Source organism: Dipodomys merriami, unplaced genomic scaffold, assembly GCF_024711535.1.
Source record: "Dipodomys merriami isolate MVZ:Mamm:240054 unplaced genomic scaffold, mDipMer1.0.p SCAF_696, whole genome shotgun sequence".
Taxonomy (NCBI): domain Eukaryota; kingdom Metazoa; phylum Chordata; class Mammalia; order Rodentia; family Heteromyidae; genus Dipodomys; species Dipodomys merriami.
The window spans coordinates 255,625-281,605 of NW_027206286.1; the positions used below are offsets into that span (position 1 = coordinate 255,625).

General features: G+C 56.0%; 2 protein-coding genes across 3 annotated transcripts in view; one reads left to right on the plus strand and one right to left on the minus strand.

The window, feature by feature from the left end:
- The window catches only part of LOC138816394 (bcl-2-like protein 13), a 30,278-nt gene extending 22,722 nt beyond the window's left edge, over positions 1-7,556 (plus strand). For both annotated transcript variants that reach the window (XM_070006102.1, XM_070006103.1), the window contains exon 7: positions 214-7,556. In XM_070006102.1, the coding sequence (XP_069862203.1) occupies positions 214-936 (723 nt within the window). In that variant the 3' untranslated portion in view covers positions 937-7,556. The remainder of the gene's footprint in view (positions 1-213) is intronic.
- LOC138816395 (BH3-interacting domain death agonist-like) lies at positions 7,507-25,981 on the minus strand. The gene is made up of 6 exons (XM_070006105.1): positions 25,839-25,981; positions 14,600-14,669; positions 12,996-13,209; positions 10,206-10,351; positions 9,354-9,566; positions 7,507-7,896 (listed from the first exon to the last, which is right to left on the minus strand). The coding sequence occupies exons 2-6, from the start codon at positions 14,609-14,611 to the stop codon at positions 7,885-7,887; spliced, it is 597 nt and encodes a 198-aa protein (XP_069862206.1). The 5' UTR covers positions 14,612-14,669; positions 25,839-25,981; the 3' UTR covers positions 7,507-7,884.

Below are 25,981 nucleotides of genomic sequence, written 5' to 3' on the forward strand. Positions count from 1 at the left end.
CCTAGCCATTCGGGAAGCTGAGATCTGAAGGTCCGAAGTCAGCCCAGGAAGGGAAACTGTGGGACTCTTATCTCCAATTAAACACCAAAAAAAAGCCAGAAGCAGAGCTATGGTTCAAGTGCTAGCCTTGAACAAGAACTCAAGGACAGGGCCTAGGCCCTGAGTTCAAGTCCCAGAATAGGCTTTATGTTGACTCTCTTCTTGTTTCTCTAGGGTACCGTTTTTAGCCTTGAGCCGGAGGAGGAGGAAGACCCCGGCCTCATCGCAGAAGACAGCAATGACATTTATATCCTACCCAGTGACAACTCTGGCCAGGTCAGTCCCCCGGAGTCTCCAACAGTGACCACTTCTTGGCAGTGCGAGAGCCTCCCGGCCTCGCTGTCGGCCAGCCAGAGCTGGCACACAGAAAGCTTGCCCGTGTCCTTGGGCCCTGAGTCCTGGCAGCAGATCGCCATGGATCCCGAAGAGGTCAAGAGCTTGGATAGTAATGGCGCTGGCGAGAAGAGCGAGAACAACTCGTCTAACTCAGACATTGTCCATGTGGAGAAGGAAGAGGTCCCAGAGGGGGCAGGGGCGGCCGTGCCCTCCCGGGACCCCCAGGCTGCCTTCCCCGCCACCCCGCGTCCACACACCACTGCCCCTTCGCTGGAGGCCAGGGAACCCCACACAGAAGCAGCTGCCAGGGAGCCGGCTAGCCCCGTCCCGTCTCTGCTTGTGGAGCTCTGTGAAGAAGAGGCGGAGGCAGCACCAGAGGAGGCTGCTGACGTGGAGGGAGAGCGGCCCCCCGCCCCGCTGGGTGAGGAGCAGAGTCCCGGTGGGGAGGCCCGGGCAGCCCCAGGCCCCGAGGGCAGGGCCACGCTGCTGTTTGGAGGGGCTGCCGCTGTGGCTGTCCTGGCAGTGGCCTTTGGAGTGGCCTTGGCGCTGAAAAAAAAGTAGCTGCTTCTGGAGCAGAGGACGATGATGACCGGATCCGAGGTTTCCCTCACCCCGTGTGGAATTTGAACTGCCAGCCGCGGAGGGTGCACTGCGGAATGCCCTGGGGACTGGCTTTCCGCTCAGCAAGCAGCAGCTGGGTCGCACGTAGGGCTGAGGTAGGGGCCGCGTGGCCGGGCGCCAGGGCCTTGGCTCACGCTGGATTCCGCATCTCGTGAGTGATGACAGCGTCCCACACCTGGCACTGAGCGCTGTGCCCCCTCCAAGGCCATCTGGGCGGCGTAGGGGCTGGCGTGGCCAGCCCCCCACAGCCCACACGCAGCAAGGTCAGCCAGAAGTGTCTCAGACATTGCCAGGTGTCTCCCGTCTGTCCCATCCTGTCCCCATCCGTGAGTCGTCCCTCCCCTTCCCCCTCCCCCGCCGTGCTTTAAAGGGAGAGGTTCGAGGCGCGAGAGCCTGGGGTTGCATCCTCAGGCTCCAGGGCCATTCAGCTGGCTGGAGTCCTTGTCTTTCCCGTGACCAGGCTGTGTTCCCACAGCCTTGCCCTTCTGGCTCTCAGGTACCCGTCCCATCCCCACCCCACCCCCATCCCCCCCGTCCCCCTCCCCGATCTGCGGGGGCCTTGCCCATACTCTGCACACCCTACGTCCCCCATGCTTCCAGCAGCTTCTGCTGCCGTTAGGAACCTTTCAAAGGACGCACGCAATGCGTTTAGGGGCTGTGGCCTTTCTTCAGTGTCCACCCCGCCCTGGTGGCTTTCCCGTGGCTCCTCCCGGGCAGGGATGCGCCGTGCCCGCGGTGGGGTTGGTGTGGTTTCCCAGGGTCCGGCCTCCAGTGTTGGATGCCTCATGCCATGTGGTGAACAATGCCTTCCGAGGACTTCTAGAACCAGCCAGGTCAGAGCCTTACTAAATAGGATCTTTGAGATCCAGTGATAAGGGTCATTTTATTACTTTAATCCCAAGTGTCATTGAAATCAGAACGGGGAGAAAAGGCTTGAGTTGCAAGTCAGGCTGCTCACTGGCCTTTAGTGTCCAGGAAAGAGGCCTCAGCCCACATGCTGGGGTCATGAACCAGATCCGGCACTGGGCCTGGTCCCTTGGGGAGGCCAGTGCCCGGTCAGTGCCTGAGGGCCGCAGGGCTCCTGCAGGGCACACCTCCTGAGACTCCTCAGACTTACCTTAGCTACACGAGACTTCCGGAATGCCGAGTGTATAATAAAAGCACTTTACCTGCTCTCACCACCAAGATCTGATGTTTTAAATGTGCTTTCATTTTTGACATTTTGTTTTTTTGCCATTCCTGGTGCTTGAACTCAGGGTCTGGGCAGTGTCCCTGAGCCGCTTTGTGCTCGGAGCTAGCCTTCTACCACTTACTTGAGCCACAGCACCATTTCCAGTTTTTTCTGAGTGGTTTTTGTTTTTGTTTTTTTGTTTGGAAATAAGAGTCTCAGGCTCTCCTGCCCGTACTGACTTTGTTTTTTGGAAATAAGAGTTTCAGAGTCTCCTCAAACCACAATCCTCAGATCTCAGCCTCCCGAGTAGCTCGGGTCTGTAGGCCTGAGCCACTGGCTCCTGGCTTAGACACCCATTTTTTTTAAAACAAATCCCTGAAGACTTTTAGCAGTTGGTCAAGAGGAGAGGAGTGTGTTTTGTCCCGCAGCTTTTCCCTGCCGTGCTCAGGGCTCGGGGCGGCCCACGGGGCTGGTGGTGAGGTTTAGGCCTCTTGTGTTCTAATTGCCATGTTTATGTTTGCGTAGCCAAGAGCCTGGTGAGTTGTGACTGGTTTTGCTTTTAATACTCCTCTAGTGGTGACACATTTGAATTGTGAATTCAGGCTTGTGCGTGATCCTGTCTTCCGCAGGGTCGGTGTGAGAAGGAGGTGCGATTCTGAGCTGACTGCTGCTTTATTTCACCTAGTGAGCATTCGTGTAAAGGAATCTGGCCAAGTGCGGCTTGAACTCAGGGCCTGGGCGCTGTCCCTGAGCTGCTTTTGCTCAAGGCTAGCGCTCTACCACTGGAGCCACAGAGGATTCCAGCTTTTTCTGTGGTTGATTGGAGAGAAGAGTCTCACAGACTTTCCTGCCCAGGCTGGCTTCAGAGCACAGTCAGACCTTAGCCTCCGGAGTGTGAGAGCTGGTGTTCTGTCGGCTTCGCTGGCTGGAGGTGTTGGTCCCCACGGGAGAGGGCGTCCCTGCTCCCCTGTCCCTCTTCCCCGTCCCCGCCCGAGGTCTAAATGTGCAGCCCATGCTGGCCTCAACCTCGCAGGAGACCTGGGTCACGGGCATGCCCTACCGTACCCTGCCTTGCAGTCACATGGCGGAAACAGTTATTTTTCTGCTTTCTCCTGTTTTTGTGTGTGTGTGTGCACACATGCACGCCAGTACTGGGGCTTGAACACTGGACCTTGAATTCTCACTTAGCGGTAGCGGTTTTCAGTATTGCCTGGCCCTCTTCCTTGAGCCCTACCTCCACTTCCGGCCTTTTGCTCATTAAGTGGAGAGGAGAGTTGCGTGGGTTTGTCTCCCAGGCTGGCTGTGAACCGTGGTCCGATCGCGGCCTCCTCAGTTTAGGATTTCAGGGGTGAGCCATCACATCCAGCTCCTTCCGTTTCAGAGCTCCAGGCTACCGTTCTTCTTGCCCCCTGACTTACTTAGCACGAAATATATTTGGAATACATGTAAGTTGGTTAGGGAAAGACAGATACCAGATTTGAGAGTGAAACACTGTCCTTGGGAGCTACAGAGGAAGCTTTGCTGGTTCTAGAATGTTCTCTCACCTCCCCCTCTTTGCTGGGAATACAACTGAGGGCTCATTTGTTTACCAGGCCCCTGCCCTGCGCTGAGCTATATGCTCAGCCTGTTGGCATAATTCTTTGTCTGGGGAACGGGGCTTTGTACCCTGGCTGGCCTTGAACTCCCAGCCCTCTCCTGCCGCAGCCCCTTGGTGGTGATGCTGTGCCGTTCATTGAATGTCACGGATTCTAATCACCTGGCAACCGCCAGCGGTTTCCTGTGAAGAGAACCAGGATTAAAGAACACCAGCTTCAGTTACCTACTGAAGTGACAATCCTGTCCGTACCAACTGTGCCTTAGGACGACACATGGTCACTGCCTGCTAGAGAACATTCTGGTTGAAGAACCACTGTCAGTGGTTTGTGCAGCTCCCACCCAAACCTTTTCTAGATCTCTCCTGCCTGTGAGGTGTTCTCTTACCAGTGAAGCCACGGCCTGCCTGTCTTTGGGGAGCGGACCCCAGCCGACAGCAATGCCTGCTCTTGCTTTCTTCTCCAAAGCATGATACAATTATTTAAAGAACTAAGTTTTATAGGTGAGAATGTGTTCGTCTTACAATCTATGTATTTCCACTCAAACTCCTCTCTCATGGAACGTGGCCATCGCTCTTAGCACGAGGACCAGGGACAGTCTGGCACCCAACAGTGCTCGGCATCACTGCACTGACATCAGATGTCAGGACGCAGACCTGCCCTGGCTGGTTACACCGTCTCTGGGCGGGGCTCGAGGGGGTTAGACGCTGCGGATACTCGTGTGCAACACTTGCACGCTGAAGTTTGCCACAGCTTCCCACGTCGCACTGTGAGGAAGTCAAGAGGCCCCGACACCTCCGGGACTCCAAGCCTAGTGCCCCCTTGTAGTCACTGCTTTGTGTGGCTCTGGCAGGCGCTGCGAATGGCTTGCTCATTTCCCTCAGGAGGCAGATGATGCAGAAGCAGCCACAGCCCTTTTCTGTGTTTCGTAAAGGAAAGCCCAGAGCTCCTGACCGCGTTGGGCGTCTCCTCCCTTCACGCTGCAGTGGCCGCCCTCCTTCAGCCTAGCGGCTGGGGAGGCAGAGGAGGACGACTGTGGTTTGAAACCAGTAGGGAGAAAAGGTAGCAAGATCTTCCTCCTTTCGGTGGCCGCTGTGCGCCTGTAGCCCCTGCTACACTGAGGCACAGAGAAGAGGATTAGGATCTCAGGCCAGTCCTGGGCAGAAACGTGAGGCTAAACCTAAACTGAGGAAGATAGATGGCGCTCGCTCCAGTGGCGGAGCGCCTGCCCGGCCAGCGTGGAAACTGGGACTCCAGACCATGGTTGCTGGTGATGGTTTGGGAGGTTTCTTAATGTATTAAATTCTTGTGCTCATTAGTGTGACAAACGAGGTCATCCCCAGGTACCGCGAGGCAGGTGGAGCAGCAGCAGGGCCTGTCTTCCATTTCACTTTTTTCCCCTTGGTTGTGGGTCTTGAACACTGGGCCTGGACGCTGTCCCTGTGCTCTTCAGCCACAGCGCCCCTTCCGGTTTTCTGGTGGTTTATTGGAGATCAGAGTCCCACGGACTTTCCTGCCCCGGCTGGCTTTGAACCGCGATCCTCAGATCTCAGCCTCCTGAGTAGCTAGGATGACAGGTGTGAGCCACCAGTGCCAGGCTTCCATTTCATGTTTGAGTCTCTCCCTTGCTGAGCAGCAAGGGGGGCCGGGGGGCGCGGCGTCTGAGCACTGCTGGTCAGCCGACGGCTCACCCAGCCCACTGCCATCCACAGCAGCGCCACGCCACGCCACGCCGTGACCTTTGTTGTGCGTTGCCAACTCTGGGTAGCTGCCTCATTTGCAGGGAGCTCTGTGGAGAGCTGGGAACGTGGTTAGGAAGCCACCCCATCATCACACACGGCCTTTGCCAGTGTTTGTGTTTACACAGCCGGTGCCCCAGCCAGCTGCCACCGCCCAGGTCTGAACGGGCTCGGGATGTTTACCAGGCCGTGTCCTGTGACGTTAGCAGTGGGCTCAGGATTTCACCCAGCTCTCCCTTCTCTGGGGACCCTTCTTCGTGACTTGGTGCTTGTTGCACCCCCTGAAGAGACTGGTGAGTGTGTGACTTACACTGACAACGTTTCAGGGCTGCTGGTTTGTTTGTGGCCTTCCTGCTGGGGTTTGAATGGTACCTGTTTGTGAGGACGCGTAGCAAGTGTGTCGTGTACGTGGCCACTGGCCGGCACCAGTGTGCACTCCTGCTGGTGTGGTCTTCCCTCCCTTCAGACGCAAAGTGCCTCTCTCCACTTTGGTTAAACCCAGTTGTTACTGGCTCCGGTACCCTCCCCTCCTAGGCTGGAACTAACTCCCCCTCCCCTGGGATGTTCCCAGCTCTGCTGGGTCTTGACCTTTTGAATGAATGCACAGAAGTGTAACCCTCACCAAATGTGCATCTTTCCAAAGATGCACATTTTTAGAACTGGATATACTTTTCAAGCAGGAGGAAATTCTCTGAACTAGTCACCTCCCACGTTACAGCCACAGTGGTCACGTCCGCCGTGGTGGCTGGCGCAGGCTCACAGCAGGAACTGTGGTGCCTGGATTTTCTCTTTAGCTTAGGAGAAGGGGTCAGAGTCTTAGCAACCAAGAAAGCACATCAGACCTGTTCTGGAACACCAGACGGGACAGCCGTGACCCACTGAAAGCGTGAGAGGGTGGTTTGGCACTTGTCTTACTTGCCTTTTCAGATTTCTTCTGTTAGTTTAGATTTGGCGGTGATGTTTTAAGCTGTTGCTTTGGGAAGAACTTCTGTCCCCTGCTGAAAACTGATTGCAATGACCGCTGTGTGTACCAAAGAACATCTGTGCAGGAACATGAGCAATGGAGCTGTAGAAACCCCTAAAAACCCACTGCAAAGCGTGAGACGCAGCTGTTACTGGAATCATTCTCAGCAGTGGCTCTTGGACACCGGCACCTGTCTGCTTTTAGCGTTTGTCCCTTTCTCCCAGGTCGGATGGAGACCAGCCCAGCCCCAGTGGTGTGTATTTTGGTGCTGACTGTTGGAGAGTGATTTTTTTACTCTGCTGTGAATTTACCCTCTTGAGCAGAGATTGGGCTTGGTAACAGTTGTTGTTTCTTAGTACTTCATTACTCCTCACCTGCTCCCCACCCCAATCACCGCTGTCAGAAGTGACACGTGTGGCCTGAGTTCTAGCTTCCAATGGGGACAGAGGCCAGTGGGTGTCTCTGGCCGGACGCCTTCCCTTGTTACCTTGGTCCTCCCTGAAGTGAGTTGGGTTTGCTGTGGCCTCCTCCACCTGTGTGCCCTCTTCAGCTGCTGGTGACAGGACTCCGGATGTTACACACGCATGTTGCACCTCTGTCTACCACCCGGCTGCAGCCAGCCCCAGCTGCTGAACTGCGCTTTCACCTTTGAACCTTCCCAATTTAGCTTCCAGGCGTGAGGTACAATCGAAAAGAAAAGGCTAATATAGGACACCCACAGTAGCTTCTGGCTCTCCATCGGCTTAGAATTTTTATGAAAGCCTTGAAGAGAAAACACGCGCTTGGCCGCCCCCGTGGAGCTGTGGCTGACACGGCCTGGCCTCACCTGCACCTTTAACCCGCTCCAAAGGGAAGTGAAACAGCTAGACCCCTGTGTGTGGTCAGTCCCCGTGGTCGGAGACCAGTACCTTGGTCTAAACCTCTGTGCCCCATGGGTTTTACCTCCTGGGATGGGGAGGTTCCCTACTGAGCGGAATTCTTCACCTGTAGGGTCCAGCACTTCTCCAAGCCCTGCCCTCCTCAGACAGGTGACTGCTCTAAGACTGTGCCCCATTGTACTTTAATGATTAAACAGTAACTTTTTTAAACAAAAATTGTGGCTTTTTTCCCCCTCTGCCTTACAGCCTGCTTTCTCATTTAATTTTCCAGCGAGAACCTGTGCAGCTGAGAAGGCACAAGGTTGTAGATCTGGGCGCTGTCTCGCAGCGGGCCCCGTCAGCTGTTACTGTGAGCATCACAGTGCAGAAATGGCTAAATGGGTCACCAGCCCAAAACATCAGCCTGACAGCCAGGGCAGTGACTCCTGTCCAGGGCTTGTCCTCTCGTGCTGTCCGGTAACGTGGCCACAGCTGTCCCTCCGATGGCAGTAGCTGTGCTCTGTCTCTGTGCAGTCTCAGCCAGTCCTGCTTCTGTGGGATGCCGTCAGTCTACCTCCTGTGCAAGGGTGGAAGAGTGGCAGAATTAACCACCAAATTCCCACCAGGATCTGGTGCCACAGCCAACGGTGCACACACTGCTGGATCCCTGCAGTGCACACATCTCCTCGCTGCCATCTCCCAGGTTGCTGGGGTTCAGGAGGTGCCCTGCGTTCTTGCTGGCATTGTGCCCGACTCCCTGGGAAGAGCTTTCTGGGTAAGACCTTCCTTGGCTCGCTCTCTGCAACCGGGCAGCCCGACTTCACCTTTGCATCTATACAATCACCTACATAACCGACAACCATAGCACAAGTAGGGGCAGCTACTGAGGGTCTGTCAGTTACCAAGAGGGTTAGATACCGCGGTTTCAAACACCGACATATCCCCGGGCCCACTGCTCCCTAGTGTTTTTAAAACCCACAGAGGAGGAGGTCTGCCTGGCTTCTGCAGCAGATACATTATCATTAAACTGGTTTTTCTTTTTTAAATGTCCATCATGGGATTTGAACTTGGCCTGGGTGCTGTCCCCGAACTCTGTGTTCAATGCTAGCGCTCTATTGCTTTGAGCCACAGCTCCACTTTTGGTTTTCTGGTGGTTCATTGGAAATAATAGTCTCACGGACTTTTCTGCCCCAGCTGGCTTTGAACCACAATTCTAAGATCTGTCTCCTAAGTAGTAGGATTAAAGGCATGAGCCATCAGGTTCTGGCTTAAATTGGTTTTTAACACCTTGGTTATAGGACAGATGTGCTCCCTGGTTCGGGGGTTCTGTTCCTTTCTCTTGGTGTCTCTGACATCCTTAGCATGTTATTGGTGTGGTTCTGGCAGGTGCTCTACTTGAGCTACGTCTTTTATAGCATTTTTTTTTTTTTTTGGTGGGTTTTGTTCTGGTCCTGAGCCTTTTTCTACCACTTTGACCCACACCTCCACTTCTAGTTTCTTGGGGATCAGAGTCTCATGGACTTTCCTGCCCAGGCTGGCTTTGAGCCATGAGTCTCAGCTCTCAGGCTCTTGAGGCACCAGAACCTGGCCCAGTACCATGCTTTTTAAATTAGGTTGGTGATGGAGCTGGGAAGGTGGCTCAGTGGTAGAGCACTTGCCTTGCATGCATGAGGCCCTGGGTTCGATTCCTTAGTACCACATAAGCAGAAAAGGCCAGAAGTGGCGCTGTGGCTCAAATGGTAGAGCGCTAGCCTTGAGCTGAAGAGCTGAGGGACAGCGCCCAGGCCCAGAGTTCAGGCCCCACAACTGGACCCCCAAAAAAAAAAAAAAAGTTGATGCCCTGCACTTCTGCTAGGGTTATCAGTGCTGAGGGGCACCTTCACCTCCCCAGTCTCCTGCGAGACAGACATCTGGTGGGACAGACACTGGGGCTGGCACTGTGGGCTCGAGCTCTAGCAAGACAGAAACCTACTGAGACAGACACCAGAGCTGACACCACACAGGCCCCACCGCGCCCCCACCATGGGCTCTTACATTTCGGACTAAGTTCCTCACGTAGATGAGTAGGTTCTGGTTAATAAAGTTCACTGTTGTGCAGAAGACATCACGGCACAAGGATGGTGTGTGGGTGACCACTTTTCTGGCCAACAGCATTGCCATTATGAGGGTGGCCTTCTCCGTCTCCATGTCTTTAGGGTAGGCCTGACCCACGTCCTTCAGGGCAGAAGCCAGGCAGTTCCTTCTGTCCTGCAGGGAGAAAGACGCCGCTCACATACATTCTTCCCTCTTGAAGATGGTCGAGAATGGCTGGGCACTGGTGGCTCGCATCTGTCATCCTAGCTACCCCGGAGGATGAGCTCTGAGGACCATGGTTTGAAGCCAGCCTGGGCAGAAAGATCCCCATGGAAACTCTTACCTCCAATTAACCACTCAAAAAATTGGAAGTGGTACTGTGGCTCCAAGTGGCAGAGTGCAGGCTGGGAAGGTGGCTCAGGGGTAGAGTGCTCGATTCCTCAGCACCACATAAACAAAAAGCCAGAAGTGGGGCTGTAGCTCAAGTGGTAGAGCGCTAGCCTTGCGCTCAAGAGCTGAGGGACAGCGCCCAGGCCCAGAGTTCAGCCCTACGACTGACAAAGAAGGTGGGAGTGTACTAAGCTTGAGCAAAAGGAGCTTAGGGACAGAGTTCAAGCCCCACAACTGCCCCCCAAAAAAGTCCTGAAAGGTGAGTAGGAAGAAGCACTTGAGAGGCAGTGTGCCGCTGCTGTGTGGAGAGGCCCGCACATGGCATGTGTGCTGGCTCAGCCGACTGCTCGCCGTGACACGGGGAGGAGCACTACGGAAGGAGCCCTGGACGAGCACTGCTAGCTAGCCCCACTCCCGACTCACCTCCTCCCTCAGGCTCCGGTCCATGAACTTCGAGGCCAGACTGCTCACCAGCCCCGGGTGGATGCGGATGCGGTGCTCCATCTCGTCCCCGGCTTGGGCCAGGTGCCTGGCGATGCTCCGGATGACTTCATCCTGACTTTCAGAATCTGCAGGGCGGCAAAGACAAGATCCAGATAACAGCCCCACTCCATGCCTGCCACCGCCGCCACGGCATGCTCCAGCGTCCGCCCGCGGGGTCCCCTCAGCTGAGCCATGGTGCAAGGAGATTCCTCCATGCTATGAGGGAAGCGGACGGCCAGGGGGCCCGGAGGGGTCGGCCCCGGCGCTTCCCACCGCTGCGGTGGGTGTGGCAGGGTTGGTTCTGTCTCACTTAAACCCTTCTTAAGCTGTCTGGGACTGGCCACCTCCCCTCACACCACTCCCCTCAGAAAGCCTCTCCGCCACACCGGGCACGCCCCTTCCTCATCTTCCTTCCTTCAGACACTTTTACCAATTTCAGTTACTTGGCTGACAGAAATTTCTACCACTTCTGTTCCCTCTGAGCCTGGCGCTACAGGTTCGAAGCAAGCCCAGGCAGACCAGTCCAAGAGACTACTCTCCCTCAGCCTGCTAAAAAAGCTGGGACTGAAGGCATGGTTCAAGCTCTGAGTGAAGAAGCCAAATGAGCAAATGAGGCCTCCGAGTTCAAGGCCAGGATCAACACCTAGAAAAAAAAGGAAGGCAGGGGGCAGTGGGAAGACCTTCGAGCCTGCGCTCCAGGTCTGGCTGGCTGCCTGCACTTCTGCACTGCTAGAGACCCAACACAAGCCTTCCCTGCAGCCAGTGAGTGTTCTACCACCCGGCCACCCCGCCTTCTCTGCGGTCTGGACTCTGGTGCTGCCTCACAGACACAGCCCACACTTCCCTGCACAGGACCTCTCCAGTGCTCACGTCTGTCTGGCCTTCAAGTCCTTCTGACTTAATTCCCACGACTCCTTGTGCCTTCCGGAAGTCCTGGCTTTCCCACCCACGGGCTCTGGCTTATGCCATGCCTCTTCTCCTTCCCACCTGTCCCCCAGCCCAGCTGCACGCCAGCCGCAGAGCCCCCCCAGCCCTGTGCAGTCCGGGCTGCCCACCTGCTCCCTCCTGCACCCCCAGTGCTGACTTGCCCCTGTGTGTCTCCAGCTCTTGTGTGCACACCCTTCTCTAGCCACCAGCTCAGCACCTCGGCAGCCACGCCCGGCCCATCTGGTCCTTGTGGACACGTGCTATTCTCACCCTGCTCTCAAGCTCTGTGCGGGACTGTTTGTACAGGCCCACACTCTCCCAGAGCACAACTATGGTCAAGCGTGTGGCCCCACAGGCCACTGGCCAAGCCAGGCTCTGCCATCTGAAGGGGAAGGGGGGTGGTGTGGAGAGCATGAGAAGAGTCAGCTTTTCCTGCTGTGTAGTCTTTCTGGCGATGAAGCTAGTCCTGCCCGCTCTGCCAAACACCTCCCAAAGTGAGCGGGGCTTTTATTCCATTGAGGGCCGTCCAGAAGACACATCGCGGCTAGCACAGAACACCTGCCACAACCCCTCACACAGGGTTTAAAGAGCCTGGAGGGCTGGCTGCTGGCCTTCTGCACAACCACCAGAGGGCAGTAGCATCTTGGATGACTGGTTCTCAGGGCAGTGATCCCATCCCAACCAGGGTCTGAGTCTCAAAGGCCAGCTGACCCGTGGGCCTTGTGGGCGGGGCATGGGAGGGAAGGGGCCTGCACACACCCTCTGTTCTCTTAGGATGCCCACCTAGACGCAGCACCAGGGACATAGGAGTGAATTCAGCTGCTCGGGAGGCTGAGATACAATGCTGGACAAGGTAAAAATTAGCAAGACCCAACTTAAAAAAACAAAAAAGCTGAGTGGTGGGGACACGGCTCAGAAAAGCAAAAGGCCGAGGCGTGACGGACCAGCGCACCGGGGCTCTGGCTTGAGAACCCCTCCACCTTGCCCAACCAGCCTCATGAGGACCATTGTCAATGCTCTGGGCCTCAGTTCCTTATTCTCAAGTGAGGCTCAGAAATACTCAGTGTGCCGATCATCTTACAGATCAGCACAAGGCAGAGTATGTGTGAAAGTAAAAGTGCAGCAAGACTGTACATACAATGCAAAATTACTATAAAAACATACACTAGAGCCGGGTGCCAGTGGCTCACGCCTGTCATCCTAGCTACTCAGGAGGCTGAGATCTGAGGATCGCGGTTCAAAGCCAGCCCGGGCAGGAAAAGTCCATGAGACTCTTATCTCTAACAAACCACTAGAAAACTGGAAGTGGCACTGTGGCTCAAGCGGTAGAGCGCTTGCCTTGAGCTGAAGAGCACAGGGATAGCGCCCAAGCCCAGAGTTCAAGCCCCACGACCGACAGGGGGAAAAAAAACACTAGCTGGGCACCCATGGCTCACACCTGTAATTGAAGCTGCTCAGGAGGCTGAGGTCTGACAGTCATGGTTCTAAGCCAGCCCAGGGAAGGAAAGTCTGTCAGACTCCTCTCCAATCAACCACTCAGAAAACCGGAAATGGCACTGTGGCTCCAACGTGCTCTAGTCTTGGCCTAAAAGCTCAGGGACAGCACCCAGGCTCTTAGTTCAAGCCCCACAACTGACAAAAATCAGCCTTCTCCATTGGTCCAGACAGAATCAGGACGGGAAGCCATGGCGCAAGCCTTTCTGGGACAGGCCCTTGGGGTGGCCGCAGGCTGAGCGGGACACTGCGTGGAGAGGCCCCAGCAGGGCCAGTCCAGGTGTGGGATGGAGATGCACAGGAGCCTACCTGCCTCTATTCTCCCGTAGGAGCGGCTGATCCGGAGGCCGTCGGTCTGCAGCTCGTCGTCGTCAGCACAAAACGGCTGCGGCAAAGCCCCGTCAAACAGCTCATGACCCAACGTGTCAAGCTCCTGCCGGAACTCATCCGAGGAGCTTTGGAGGAAGCCAAACACCAGAAGGCTTGTGATGCGCTCACTCCCGAAGCCTGCAGCATTGCTGACCTACAATGACAAGGGGTCAGGGAAGCCTGTGGGGGCCGGGCCAGGACGGGGCACCACACACGCCAGAGGGAGAGCTGCCCTTCTGACCCCCCGGGGTCCACCGTGGGAAACGTCTAGATTATCCAGAAACTTAGTCTTTGCAGATGTAATCCAGTCAAGGCCCGAGTGAAGGCCCCCCGGTGTCTGAATAGGATGATTCAGGTATAGAGACAAGTGTAAAGACAGAGCTGGGAAACTCCAAGCACAGACGGCAGCCAGAGAGGGCAGAGGCCAGAACACCTCCTCGCCCCTGAGGAACCTGCCCCATGAAACCCTGACTGCAGACTCTGCCTTTAGCAATTGTGAGGAAGTGGGCCGTGGCTCAAGTGGTAGAGCGCTTGCCTGGAGCTGAAGAGCTCGGGGACAGTGCCCAGGCCCAGAGTTCAAGACCCACGACTGACCAAAAAAAGAAAAAAAAAAAAACTGAGGAAATAAGCCTGTGAAAGCTCCCTGATTAGTGCCGCGTGGTTTCCACAGCCCCGGCCTCTGCCCGTGCTAGCAGGTAGGCACCCGGGGTTGTAGGGAGAGAGTGGGGGGGCCAGCGTCTGGGTGGGGTGAGAGGTTGGAGTTCAGTGGGGAGGGCTTCTGCACAGATGCAGTTAATATGCCCCGTAATAGTCAGCAGTAACGTGTCGGACATGTCACAAGGAAACAGACTGTTTTATATAACATACGTGCTGCTAGTGTAGGGAAAGTTAAAGTGATACATTTTGTTGTATATATTTATCATGTAACCTTTGAGTCAGATATCTTCAACGGGTTTCTGTGATGGCAGTGAAGGAAGAGGAAAGTAGGGGAGGCTGCTCTGCTGACCCAGCTGTGTGTCACTTCTCACCTTGGGTGTTTCTGCCCACCCTCCTGTACTGAAAGACAGAGAGAGGGCGGGGTGTGGACAGGGAGCCATGCCCTGGACCGGAGAGCGGCCACGGTGGCCCCCAGAGAGCCCCCGTAGACAGGCAGGTCTACAAGGTGGCAAGCACACACACAGGACAGGCCCCGTCTCCTCTGCCCAGCCACATCTGTGCCACCACCATGGTCCCAGGCTGGAAGCCCCGAGGGACACCCACAGACCACCCTGAGCCCCTCCAGCTGCTGTGGGGCTCAGGTCCTTCAGAACCCTGTTCTGTTGCAGGTCTGAGGCACCCCTGCAGGCAGGGCTACTTTGCAAGAGTTGACCTAGACCGGCACCAATGTGCACACCCCAAGAGCAGAGGCCCTTGGCTTCCTCCACCGCCCCCCACCCCGGCTCCCGCAAAAGCCCTAGGAGGCTGACCTCAGGGCCCATGGCACAGCCGTACCCTTGGCTTCCTCCCCCCTCCCCGCCCCCCCCCAAAAGCCCTAGGAGGCTGACCTCAGGGTCCATGGCACAGCCGTACTGGAGAGTGCTGACTCACTTCTGGCTCACAGGGTCCCGGAAGGGCCTGGAAGAGGCACAGGGGGCGGCTGTTACCCATAGCACCCACTCACGGGAAGACGGAGGGTGCCCCGGTCCCCATTACCACATAGCCTTGGTGCACACCTGGAGTCCTCAGTGCTATGACTTGCCAGGTCTGAAGCAAGCACTGGACTGGATGCCCTCACCCACACTTCCCTCGGGCTGGGAAGGTGGCTCAGTGGTAGAGCGCTTGCCTTGCATGCCTGAGGCCCTGGGTTCTATTCCTCAGCACCACATAAGCAAAAAGAAAAAAGCCAGAAGTGGCACTGTGGCTCAAGTGGTAGAGCACTAGCCTTGAGCTGAAGAGCTGAGGGACAGCGCCCAGGCCCAGAGTTCAGGCCCCACGACCGGACCCCCCAAAAAAAAAATTAAAAAAAAAAAGAGTGGACACCCTCACCCACACTGCCCCACAGCCCGTCCCCAACAAGACTGGACACCCTCACCCACACTGACCCACAGCCCGTCCCCAACAAGACTGGACACCCTCACCCACACTGACCCACAGCCCGTCCCCAACAAGACTGGACACCCTCACCCACACTGACCCACAGCCTGTCCCCAACAAGACTGGACCTCACCCACACTGACCCACAGCCCGTCCCCAACAAGACTGGACACCCTCACCCACACTGACCCACAGCCCGTCCCCAACAAGACTGGACCTCACCCACACTGACCCACAGATCAGGCAGACGGGCGACACAGCATAAGGATTATTTTACAAACTAAATATATATTTTTTGGCAACTTTTCCATGGAAATTCAGGGGCTGGGAAGGTGGCTCAGTGGTAGAGTGCTTGCCTTGCATGCATGAGCCCTGGGTTTGATTCCTCAGCACCACATTAAGCAGAAAAAGCCAAAACTGGTACTGTGGCTCAAGTGGTAGAGCACTAGCCTTGAGCTGAAGAGCTGAGGGAGAGTGCCCAGGCCCAGAGTTCAGGCACCACAACTGACATTAAAAAAAAAGTTGGTCGGCGGCTCACGCCTATAATCCTAGCTACTCAGGAGGCTGAGATCTGAGGATCGCGGTTCAAAGCCAGCCCGGGCAGGAAAAGTCCATGAGACTCTGATCTCCAATGAACCACCAGAAAACCAGAAGTGGCACTGTGACTCAAGTGGTAGAGTGCCAGCCTTGAGCTGAAGAGCTGAGGGACAGCGCCCAGGCCCAGAGTTCAAGCCCCACGGACCAAAAAAAAAAAAAAAAAAAGCTGGTGGGCCATGCACTGGTGGCTCACAAATGAGCCCAAATCCCACCTTCCTGGGAGGCTGAGAGCCACCCTGGACAGGAAGTCTGCAACTCCTCTCCTCATGCTACAGGGAGGTACAGCGCTGAACCCGTCTCCTAGCCCCACAGGAGCCTGACGGAAGAGTCCGTGTGTGCCATCTCCTCGGAGGGAGGCCGGGACAGCGGTGCGTGTCTGCAGGGTGCCTGTGGTGGTCCCAGCCCTGGCAGGAAGCCCCCACCTGAAAGATGACTAGCTTGGCAAGCACAGGGTCCTTAGTTCAAACCCCATTACTGCCAAAACAACAACAAAGAAAGTAGGGCATCCATCCACCTAGACCAGGGATCTGGAGAGAGAGAGGAGGGAGGGGAGAAAAGGGGGAGGGGAGGAGAGAGGAGGGAGGGGAGGGGAGAAAGGGGGAGAGAGGAGAGAAGAATAGAGGAAGGAGGAGGGAAGAGGAGGGGGAGAAAGGAAGAAGGAGAGAGGAGGAAGGAGACAGGAAGAAGGAAAGAGCCATCTAGATTTAGGCCTAGTTAATTCTAATTAACCAGGGGAAAAACCACGAGCTTGGGAAAGGCACATTAAAAAAAAGTACCCTAGAGAAGCAAAATGGCTCATCTCCAAGAACAACACGTGGTGGGAGGCACCCTTTACCTCAAGGGTAAACAGAACTCATCACATTTGGATGCCCATCATGCATTTAAAGTACAGGCCAATCTGGGACAACCCAAGCCCACCTGGTAAACGTACACCATCAAGAGCGACTAGCAAGCCAGGCTCTGGTGACTCACGCCTGTCATCCCAGCTACTCAGGAGGCTGAGATCTGAGGATCACAGTTCTTAGCCCCAGAAATGAAGATAATTAAAAGCAAAGATAGCCGGTGCCAGTGGCTCATGACTGAAATCCTAGCTACTCAGGAGGCTGAGATCTGAGGATCATGATTCAAAAGAATCTTATCTCCAATTAACCACTAGAAAACTGGAAGTGGCGCTGTGGCTCAAGCAGTAGAGCGCTCGCCTTGAGCTGAAGAACTGAGGATAGCAGCCAGGCCCAGAGTTCAAGCCCCTGACCAAAAAAAAAAAAAAAAAAGCAAAGATAAACACTTGTATTTGCATAACTTTAAGTCAGACCCTGCCTTTATCATATAAATACCGTGACGTCTCCCCCTTTGGAAGCACCCACAGTCAGAGTGCCTCTCTTGCCTGCCTGCCCGCTTGCTTACCCAATAAAGCTCTGGCAAGTTTTCAGAAACTCTTACTCTGCGTTGAGAGAGAAGTGGGGCAAACCTCCCCTGGGCCGGGGACAGAACCAGGAGCACCCGGCAGGGGCTCACAGCAGCAGGGCCGGCTCTGGGAATCTCCCCAAGGCCTCCTGGCTGAAGGGAGGAAACCAAACCTGAGAGCCACCACCTGGCCTCACCCTGGGAACATGTGAAGGTGTGCTTCACTCCTGGGACAAATGAAGGCCAGGAATGAGCGAATGAGCGGCGCAAAGGGCATGGCTCCCATGGCTGTGACGGGAGGCGCGTGTGGGGGAGAAGGGGCCTGCAGGCCAGTCCCCAACCCATCCATCCACCTGGGGCCTTTCTGTCCTCCTCTGGTTGATCCCAACTTGGAAACAACAAAAGCACTAATAAAAAAATCGACCAAATCCTGGCCATTTGGGACTGACGGTTGCAGAAGCCATGGCTGGCTTTTCTGGATGGCCACTAAAAATAGCGAGTGGACGTCTCATGAGGAAGCCTTGGGCTGGCTGGTGTCCCTGCGGCTTACCGTATTTCAGGATGGCTGCATTGTCCATTTGTGCCTTCAGTCTCTCTGACTCAGTTCCCCAATTACCTTACATTTCCTCTGTACCACCCTGTAGGCCAGTTTTGCTGGGAGACCTTGGTCTTGACGCTAGAAAACCAACCTAAGTCCCTTGTCAAAGTAGCTGTCAGGCTCTGGTGCTGACTCTTGTGATCTCAGCTACTCAGGAGACTGGGGATCATGGTTTAGTCAGGCCAGGCAGGAAAGTCCATGGCACTTTTTTTTTTTTTTTTTTTGGTCGTGGGGCCTGAATTCTAGGCCTAGGAGCTATCCCTCAGCTCTTCAGCTCACGGCGAGCACTCTACTGCTTGAGCCACAGCGCCACTTCCGGTTTTCTAGTTATTTACTGGAGATAGGAGTCTCTCGGACTTTTCTGCCCAGGCTGGCTTTGAAATGTGATCCTCAGATCTCAGCCTCCTGAATAGTGAGGATTACAGGCGTGAGCCACCATCACCTAGCTTGACACACTTAACTTCAATTAAACACACACCAAGAATAGTGCCCAGGCCAAGTTCAAGCCCTAGGACCAGCATTTTAAAGAACAAAAAGGGGGCTGGGAAGGTGGCTCAATGGTAGAGCACTTGCCTTGCATGCCTGAGGCCCTGGGTTCAATTCCTCAGCACCACATAAGCAAAAAGAAAAAAAGCCAGAAGTGGCGCTGTGGCTCAAGTGGTAGAGCACTAGCCTTGAGCTGAAGAGCTGAGGGACAGCGCCCAGGCCCAGAGTTCAGTCCCCCGACCAGACCCAAAAACAAAACAAAAAAACATGGAGTCAGGCACTGGTAGCTCACACCTGTAATCCTACTCAACTCAGGAGGCTGAGATCTGAGGATCATGGTTTGAAGCCAGCCCAGGCAGGAAAGTTGGTGAAACTCTTATCTTCAATGAACCACCAGAAAACCAGAAGCCCCATGACTAAAAATAAAAAAGTGGCTGTCATCAACCATTTCATGGAATGATCTAGAAGTCTGCTAGAGTATGCCCACAAAAGAACGGGAGGTTCTAGTATCATTATCTGAAGTAACCAGATGCAGGAAGCAAGTGTCCACCAGCAGATCAACAGAAAATCTGGTGTGCCCACGCAGGAAGGAGATTCCAACACACGCTGTGTGAGCCCTGAAGCCGCCTTCCTCCAGACGGTGCTCCCAGAGTCGTCCACTTACATGGACAGAAGACAGTGAGGTGTGTGGGGAGGGCCTGTTGTTTGGTTCAAGGCTTATTGTCTCCGTTTAGAAAGACAAGGAAGTTCTGGAGACAGAGAGTAACTATGATTGCACAATATAAATGTGCTGAACAACACAAATGTGGAAATCGTTCAGACTTTTATCATTGATTAAAAATGTAAGTTAAAAAAGGAAGTTTCTCATTACACTGGAGCAAATAGCTGTAGAAAGGCGGTGGGAAGCCAGAGAGGAGCAGACATCATTTTAGTTTCATTTCGGTTTACCCTAGCAGAGCCCACAAAGGGTTATGTGCCATACACAGTTGGGGAACGTGTTCCCGCGGGTGCCCAGAACACAGAATAAAGGTGTCGCGTCACGTCCATCTGTCTGGCACCATTTGCCATCAGAGCTGGCAATACAGCTGCCTGCACCCAACCCAAGGAAAGCCCTGGAAGCCCTGGGCTCGCTGGCCAGCGCACTGTGTGGCAGAGCTGCCCAGGAGATGGTGGCCACTCTAAGCCCTGCATCCCAAGACTCCAGTCTTTGTTTTGATTTTCCTCTCGCCTCTTGGAGGGGGGGTCCAGGGCCACCTCACCTCAGGGCCCGGGATGCTGGGCTAGCACCTTCACATTGGCTTCACCCAGCCCACCAAGACATGCTGCTGCTTCACAGCACCCGGAAGCTCCCTTCCCACACGCTGCCATCCATGCACAGAGGCGCCCCGACAGGGCCCAGTCACGACAGGGCCCAGTCACGGATTCACTTCTCTGAGTGAGAGCAGCAGAGAGACGGCGTCCATGTCTCCTGTGGGTATAGCAGGTACTTAGCAAGTACCTCATGAAAAACTCAACCCGTGTTTTCTCTGAGAATAAGATATATTATGGGATGGGGAGAGCGACAGAAGGGGGAACGTGGATCAAGATGCTTTGCACTTATAAACTGAGTCGTGGAACTGAAAGCCCTTTGTATAACTACTTAAAAGTAATAAAATATACACACGTACTATTCGGGGCTGAGGTGGGGCTTAGTGGTAGTGTGCTTGCCTAGCATGTACAAGACCCTGGGTTTGACTCCCAAGGTGTGTATATGTGTGTGTTATGTATGTGTGTATGTGAATGTTATGTATACGTATGTGTATGTGTTACATACATATATGTGTTTTATGTACACATGTATGTTTTATGAATACATGTGTGTTATGTACACCTGTGTATATGTTATATATATGTATATGTGTGATGCACACACATACATGTGTATGTATACGTGTGTGTGTTATCTACACGTGTGTGTGTGTGTGTGTGTGAAACAAGGGAAGCACACGCGAGCCTCTCTTCCGGCTGGCTGGTGGCTGCTCTCTCCCAGGCAGCTCTTTCGAGTGGCTGACCAGGTCTCTTAGGCCCAGGAGCTTGCGCCCTCCCCGGCTGCCAGTCTTACTGCCTCTTCTTCACTCTCCTTGGACTCTGACTTCGGACCTTTGCCCTGACTCCCCCAGGTCTGAACCCAGGTCAGTCCTGGACAGTTCAGACAACCCTGATCTGCTTGCTATTTCTTTTCCTGTGGGATAGAAGGATGGATGGGAGTCTCTGACATCAGCAAAAATCTAACTTTCTAGTAGTCCTAGGTGGGGTTTCTCGGAAGGAGGGCCCAGAGCCCAGTCTTACACACGCCAGGCAAGCACTCCACTACTGGGCTATACCCACTGGCAAAGGACCAAATCATTGCTATCTCCCAGAGTTAACTAATGATAGAATCAGGTAAAGAACACCCCAGAAGGGCCAGGGCTGCAGCTCAGAAGCAGAGCACTAGACTAGCCTGCAGACATACTGGCTTTCATCCTCAACACTGTCCAATTTTTTTGAATTGTGATTTTTTTTCTAAGTCTAGAGTTTAATCTTTAAAAGACTGGAAGGGATAGCAGGACTCACAATTAAGATCACCTGCCTGAGAAACAGCCTGAATTATTCATCAATTAAAAGTCACAACCAGATTCACTCTTAACTGGTGAGCTTTTGTTCTGTTCCTCCCCTGAAAGTCCAATGCACCGAGGGGAAAACTGGGAGAGCGCAGAGAAGGGGTCTGTCCAAAAAGAAACATACTCCTCACCTGACTGACAGAGCTGCAGCCCCTCTACACACCACCTTTATAACAACAACTAAAAATAAATAATAAAACTATGGCATTTGCAGGAAACAATTTGGTACATAAAAAGTCAACATCTGGCACCAAAAACTATTCTACAAAATATGCAATCTATGAAATCTCTGCTATGTAGGTGGACTGGGCAGGAAGTAAGATAATCTCTCATTCTGAAAGCAAAGGCATCTATGAGCACACTCAGACAACCATTAAATCAAGCAGACTTTGCCAACGTTCACTTACAAAGCTGAGACCTACGGATCCCAGTTCAAAGCCAATCAGGCAGCAAAGTCCATGAGACTCTCATCTCCAATGAACCACCAGAAAACCAAAGTGGCACAGTGGCTCAAGTGGTAGAGCGCTCACTTTGAGCTGAAGAGCTGAGGGACAGCACCCAGCCCAGAGTTCAAGCCCATGACCAAACAAACAAAAAACAGAACAAAGCCAGGGCCGGGGGCCCTGGGTTTGATTCTCAACACAAACTCATAGTGATACTTTGCTTAGTATTATTTGATTTGATAACTATATGTGTATAGCTTTAACATATAAATGTATACTTAAGAGGGAGAAACACAAGTACAATAAAATGTATACCTGTAAGGGGTGACACAGTCTGATGTGTAACTAACTTCTCTGTACATCACCATTTGTTTTAATGTACGCCTGTATTACACTCATTACTGACAATGAGACACAGCCTTCTCTCCCCTGTGTGACACCGCCACCGAGCAGTGCCTCTAGCCCCGACCAGACATGGCCTTTTTTGAGCTCAGGTTATTTAATTTGCCAAAGATTACCTTGAGATGTTAACTTCGATTCTTGAAAGACTTCTAAACGTGTCTCTGTAAGGGAATGAGGGTGCAGCTCCAGTGGTAGCACAAACAAGGCCCTGTTTTCACTGCATCAGCCCCCCCCCCAAAAAAAAAAAAACCATACCAGGCGGGTGGTAGGGCAGGGGGGAGGCGGGGGACCTGCTTAAAAAATACCAATGCATCTGAACTTGATTGGCACGCTCAATCACAAGGCACTCATAGCAACCTCTCCTCCAATTTAAAACATCTTAATCCTTCAATGACAAGGGAGGGAGGGAGGGAGGAAAGAAGGAAGGAAGGAAGGAAGGAAAGAAGGAAGGAAGGGAGGGAGGGAGGGAGGGAGGGAGGGAGGGAGGGAGGGAGGGAGGAGGAAGGAAGGAAGGAAGGAAGGAAGGAAGGAAGGAAGGAAGGAAGGATCACACCCATACAATGAGAGGCAGGCCCTGGAAAATTAGGAAGGAAGGAAGGAAGGAAGGAAGGAAGGAAGGAGGAAGGAAGGAAGGAAGGAAGGAAGGAGGAAGGAAGGAAGGAAGGAAGGAAGGAAGGAAGGAAGGAAGGAGGAAGGAAGGAGGAAGGAAGGAAGGAAGGAAGGAAGGAAGGAAGGAAGGAAGGAGGAAGGAAGGATCACACCCATACAATGAGAGGCAAGCCCTGGAAAATTAGGAAGGAAGGAAGGAAGGAAGGAAGGAAGGAAGGAAGGAAGGAAGGAAGGAAGGAGGAAGGAAGGATCACACCCATACAATGAGAGGCAAGCCCTGGAAAATTAGAACACAAAGAGAGCTTCCAGCACCTGTTCCACATCTTCAGCTCTGCTCAGGAAGGAACATGAAAAGAGAACATGGTGAAATGAACATGGTGTGGATGTTGGAGCCTGCTAGAATGAGACTTCACTTCCAAACGTTAGGGGAGGCTCACAGAGGTGCAAAGCCTCTGTGCCTCTGATCACATAAAACAGTGGTTACAGACATGAACTCCAGGAAATGGAAACAAGAGGTGGTTTTTCTTTTCTTTTCCTTTCTGTCTTGCTTTGTTCCTTTGTCTTTGGGAGGGGAAGGGGAAGGACAGAGGGTGAACCCGCAGCGGTGGTGCTGGCTAGACCCTGCTGAAAACCTGCTATGGGAGGGAAGGGGCGACACTGACTTAGGAACGGCCGCCCTCAGCACATCACACTTACAGACGGCAATTGCAAAAAGCAATGTGGCTCTCGGTACAGGTCGCAGGTGTGCTCGGCGGGCTTCCCGGAGGACAGGCCCGGTCACCCGCCCGCCCCTCCCATGCTTCCTGGAAGACAAGCCCGGTCACCCGCTGGCCCCTCCCATGCTTCCCGGAGGACAGGCCCCGTCTCCCGCCCTGCCCCTCCCATGCTGCCCTGCCCCTCCCCAGCTTCCCGGAGGTCAGGCCCTGTCATCCATCCCACCCCTGCTTCCCGGAGGTCAGGCCCTGTCACCCATCCCACCCCTGCTTCCCGGAGGTCAGGCCCTGTCACCCATCCCACCCCTGCTTCCCGGAGGTCAGGCCCTGTCAGGCCCCACGGCCTCCTCCAGCTCCTGCAGTCCCCCCCACCCCGCGGGCCTCGCTGGGCCTCCCCACCCTTCCCCCCACCCCAGTCGCCCGCCCTTCGGCCTCCGGGGACACAGGGACTTTGCTGCCTGCCCCACCCAACCTTCTCAGCCCAGCAGGGGCCCAGCACCCACGCCCGAGTCCACAGCCACAGCACCCACGCCCGAGTCCACAGCCACGGCCACAGCACCCACGCCCGAGTCCACAGCCACAGCACCCACGCCCGAGTCCACAGCCACAGCCTCAGCACCCACGCCCGAGTCCACAGCCACAGCACCCACGCCCGTGTCCACAGACAAAGCACAGCACCCATGCCCATGTCCACAGACACAGCCTCAGCACCCACGCCCGAGTCCACAGACACAGCCACAGCACCCACACCCGTGTCCACAGACACAGCCTCAGCACCCACGCCCGAGTCCACAGCCACAGCACCCACGCCCGAGTCCACAGCCACAGCACCCACGCCCGAGTCCACAGCCACAGCACCCACGCCCGTGTCCACAGACACAGCCTCAGCACCCACGCCCGTGTCCACAGCCACAGCCACAGCACCCACGCCCGAGTCCACAGCCACAGCACCCACGCCCGAGTCCACAGACACAGCCACAGCACCCTCGCCCGAGTCCACAGCCACAGCACCCACGCCCGAGTCCACAGCCACAGTCTCAGCACCCACGCCCGAGTCCACAGCCACAGCACCCACGCCCGAGTCCACAGCCACAGCACCCACGCCCGTGTCCACAGACACAGCCTCAGCACCCACGCCCGAGTCCACAGCCCAGCACCCACGCCCGAGTCCACAGCCTCAGCACCCACGCCCGTGTCTACAGACACAGCCTCAGCACCCACGCCCGTGTCCACAGACAGCCTCAGCACCCACGCCCGAGTCCACAGACACAGCACAGCACCCACGCCCGTGTCCACAGACACAGCCTCAGCACCCACGCCCGTGTCCACAGACACAGCCTCAGCACCCACGCCCGAGTCCACAGCCACAGCACCCACGCCCGAGTCCACAGACACAGCCACAGCACCCACGCCCGAGTCCACAGCCACAGCCACAGCACCCACACCCGAGTCCACAGACACAGCCTCAGCACCCACGCCCGAGTCCACAGACACAGCCACAGCACCCACGCCCGAGTCCACAGCCACAGCACCCACGCCCGAGTCCACAGCCACAGCACCCATGCCCGAGTCCACAGCCACAGCACCCATGCCCGAGTCCACAGCCACAGCACCCACGCCCGTGTCCACAGACACAGCACAGCACCCACGCCCGAGTCCACAGCCACAGCACCCATGCCCGAGTCCACAGCCACAGCACCCACGCCCGAGTCCACAGCCACAGCACCCATGCCCGAGTCCACAGCCGCAGCACCCATGCCCATGTCCACAGACACAGCCTCAGCACCCACGCCCGAGTCCAGACACAGCCACAGCACCCACACCCGTGTCCACAGACACAGCCTCAGCACCCACGCCCGAGTCCACAGCCACAGCACCCACGCCCGAGTCCACAGCCACAGCACCCACGCCCGTGTCCACAGACACAGCCACAGCACCCACGCCCGAGTCCACAGCCACAGCACCCACGCCCGTGTCCACAGACACAGCCTCAGCACCCACGCCCGAGTCCACAGCCACAGCCACAGCACCCACGCCCGAGTCCACAGCCACAGTCTCAGCACCCACGCCCGAGTCCACAGCCACAGCCACAGCACCCACGCCTGAGTCCACAGCCACAGCACCCACGCCCGAGTCCACAGACACAGCCACAGCACCCACGCCCGAGTCCACAGCCACAGCCACAGCACCCACGCCCGAGTCCACAGACACAGCCACAGCACCCACGCCCGAGTCCACAGACACAGCCACAGCACCCACGCCCGAGTCCACAGACACAGCACAGCACCCACGCCCGAGTCCACAGACACAGCACAGCACCCACGCCCGAGTCCACAGACACAGCCCCGGGGCCAGGCTCTGCACCCCGAGCCGCCCCGGGAGGCAGCGGGGCGCGGCGCACGGACTCTAGGCTGCCGCTGAGGGTCCTGTGCCCGCCCCGTCCCGGGCCCTGCTTCTCCCCCGGCCCCGGCTCCCCCCCCCCCCGGCCCCCCTCCCCCCGGCCCCGGCTTCCCCCCCCCCCGGCCCCCCTCCCCCCGGCCCCGGCTTCCCCCCCCCCCGGCCCCGCCCCGCCCCGCCAGGTGCCGCTCGGCCCTAGGAAGGCGAAGAACGGCGGGCTTCTGGAAGCTTCCCCTCCCGCGGCCCGCCCGCGTCGCCGCCGCGCAGAGCCGCAGGGGAGGCGCCTCGCCGCCCCGGGCCTGCCGGGTCGCCGGGCCCGCCGCGAAGAGGCCTCGCCGGAGCGGGCCGCGCGCCCGCCGCGCCTCCCGGGAGGACGCCCGGGGCGGCTCGGGGTCCGCGCGCCGCAGCCGCGGCCGACCCACCTGACAGACGCCGCGGGGAGGCCGAGCCGAGGCCGGGCGGAGAGCCCGACCCACCTGACAGACGCCGCGGGGAGGCCGAGCCGAGGCCGGGCGGAGAGCCCGACCCACCTGACAGACGCCGCGGGGAGGCCGAGCCGAGGCCG

Excerpts from the sequence above, each read along its gene's own strand:
- LOC138816395 (XM_070006105.1), bottom strand. Across the intron at positions 10,352-12,995 it reads CTACGGGAGAATAGAGGCAG|ATTCTGAAAGTCAGGATGAA; the intron begins GTAGGCTCCTGT and ends GCCGCCCTGCAG. Across the intron at positions 9,567-10,205 it reads ACCGGAGCCTGAGGGAGGAG|GACAGAAGGAACTGCCTGGC; the intron begins GTGAGTCGGGAG and ends TTCTCCCTGCAG.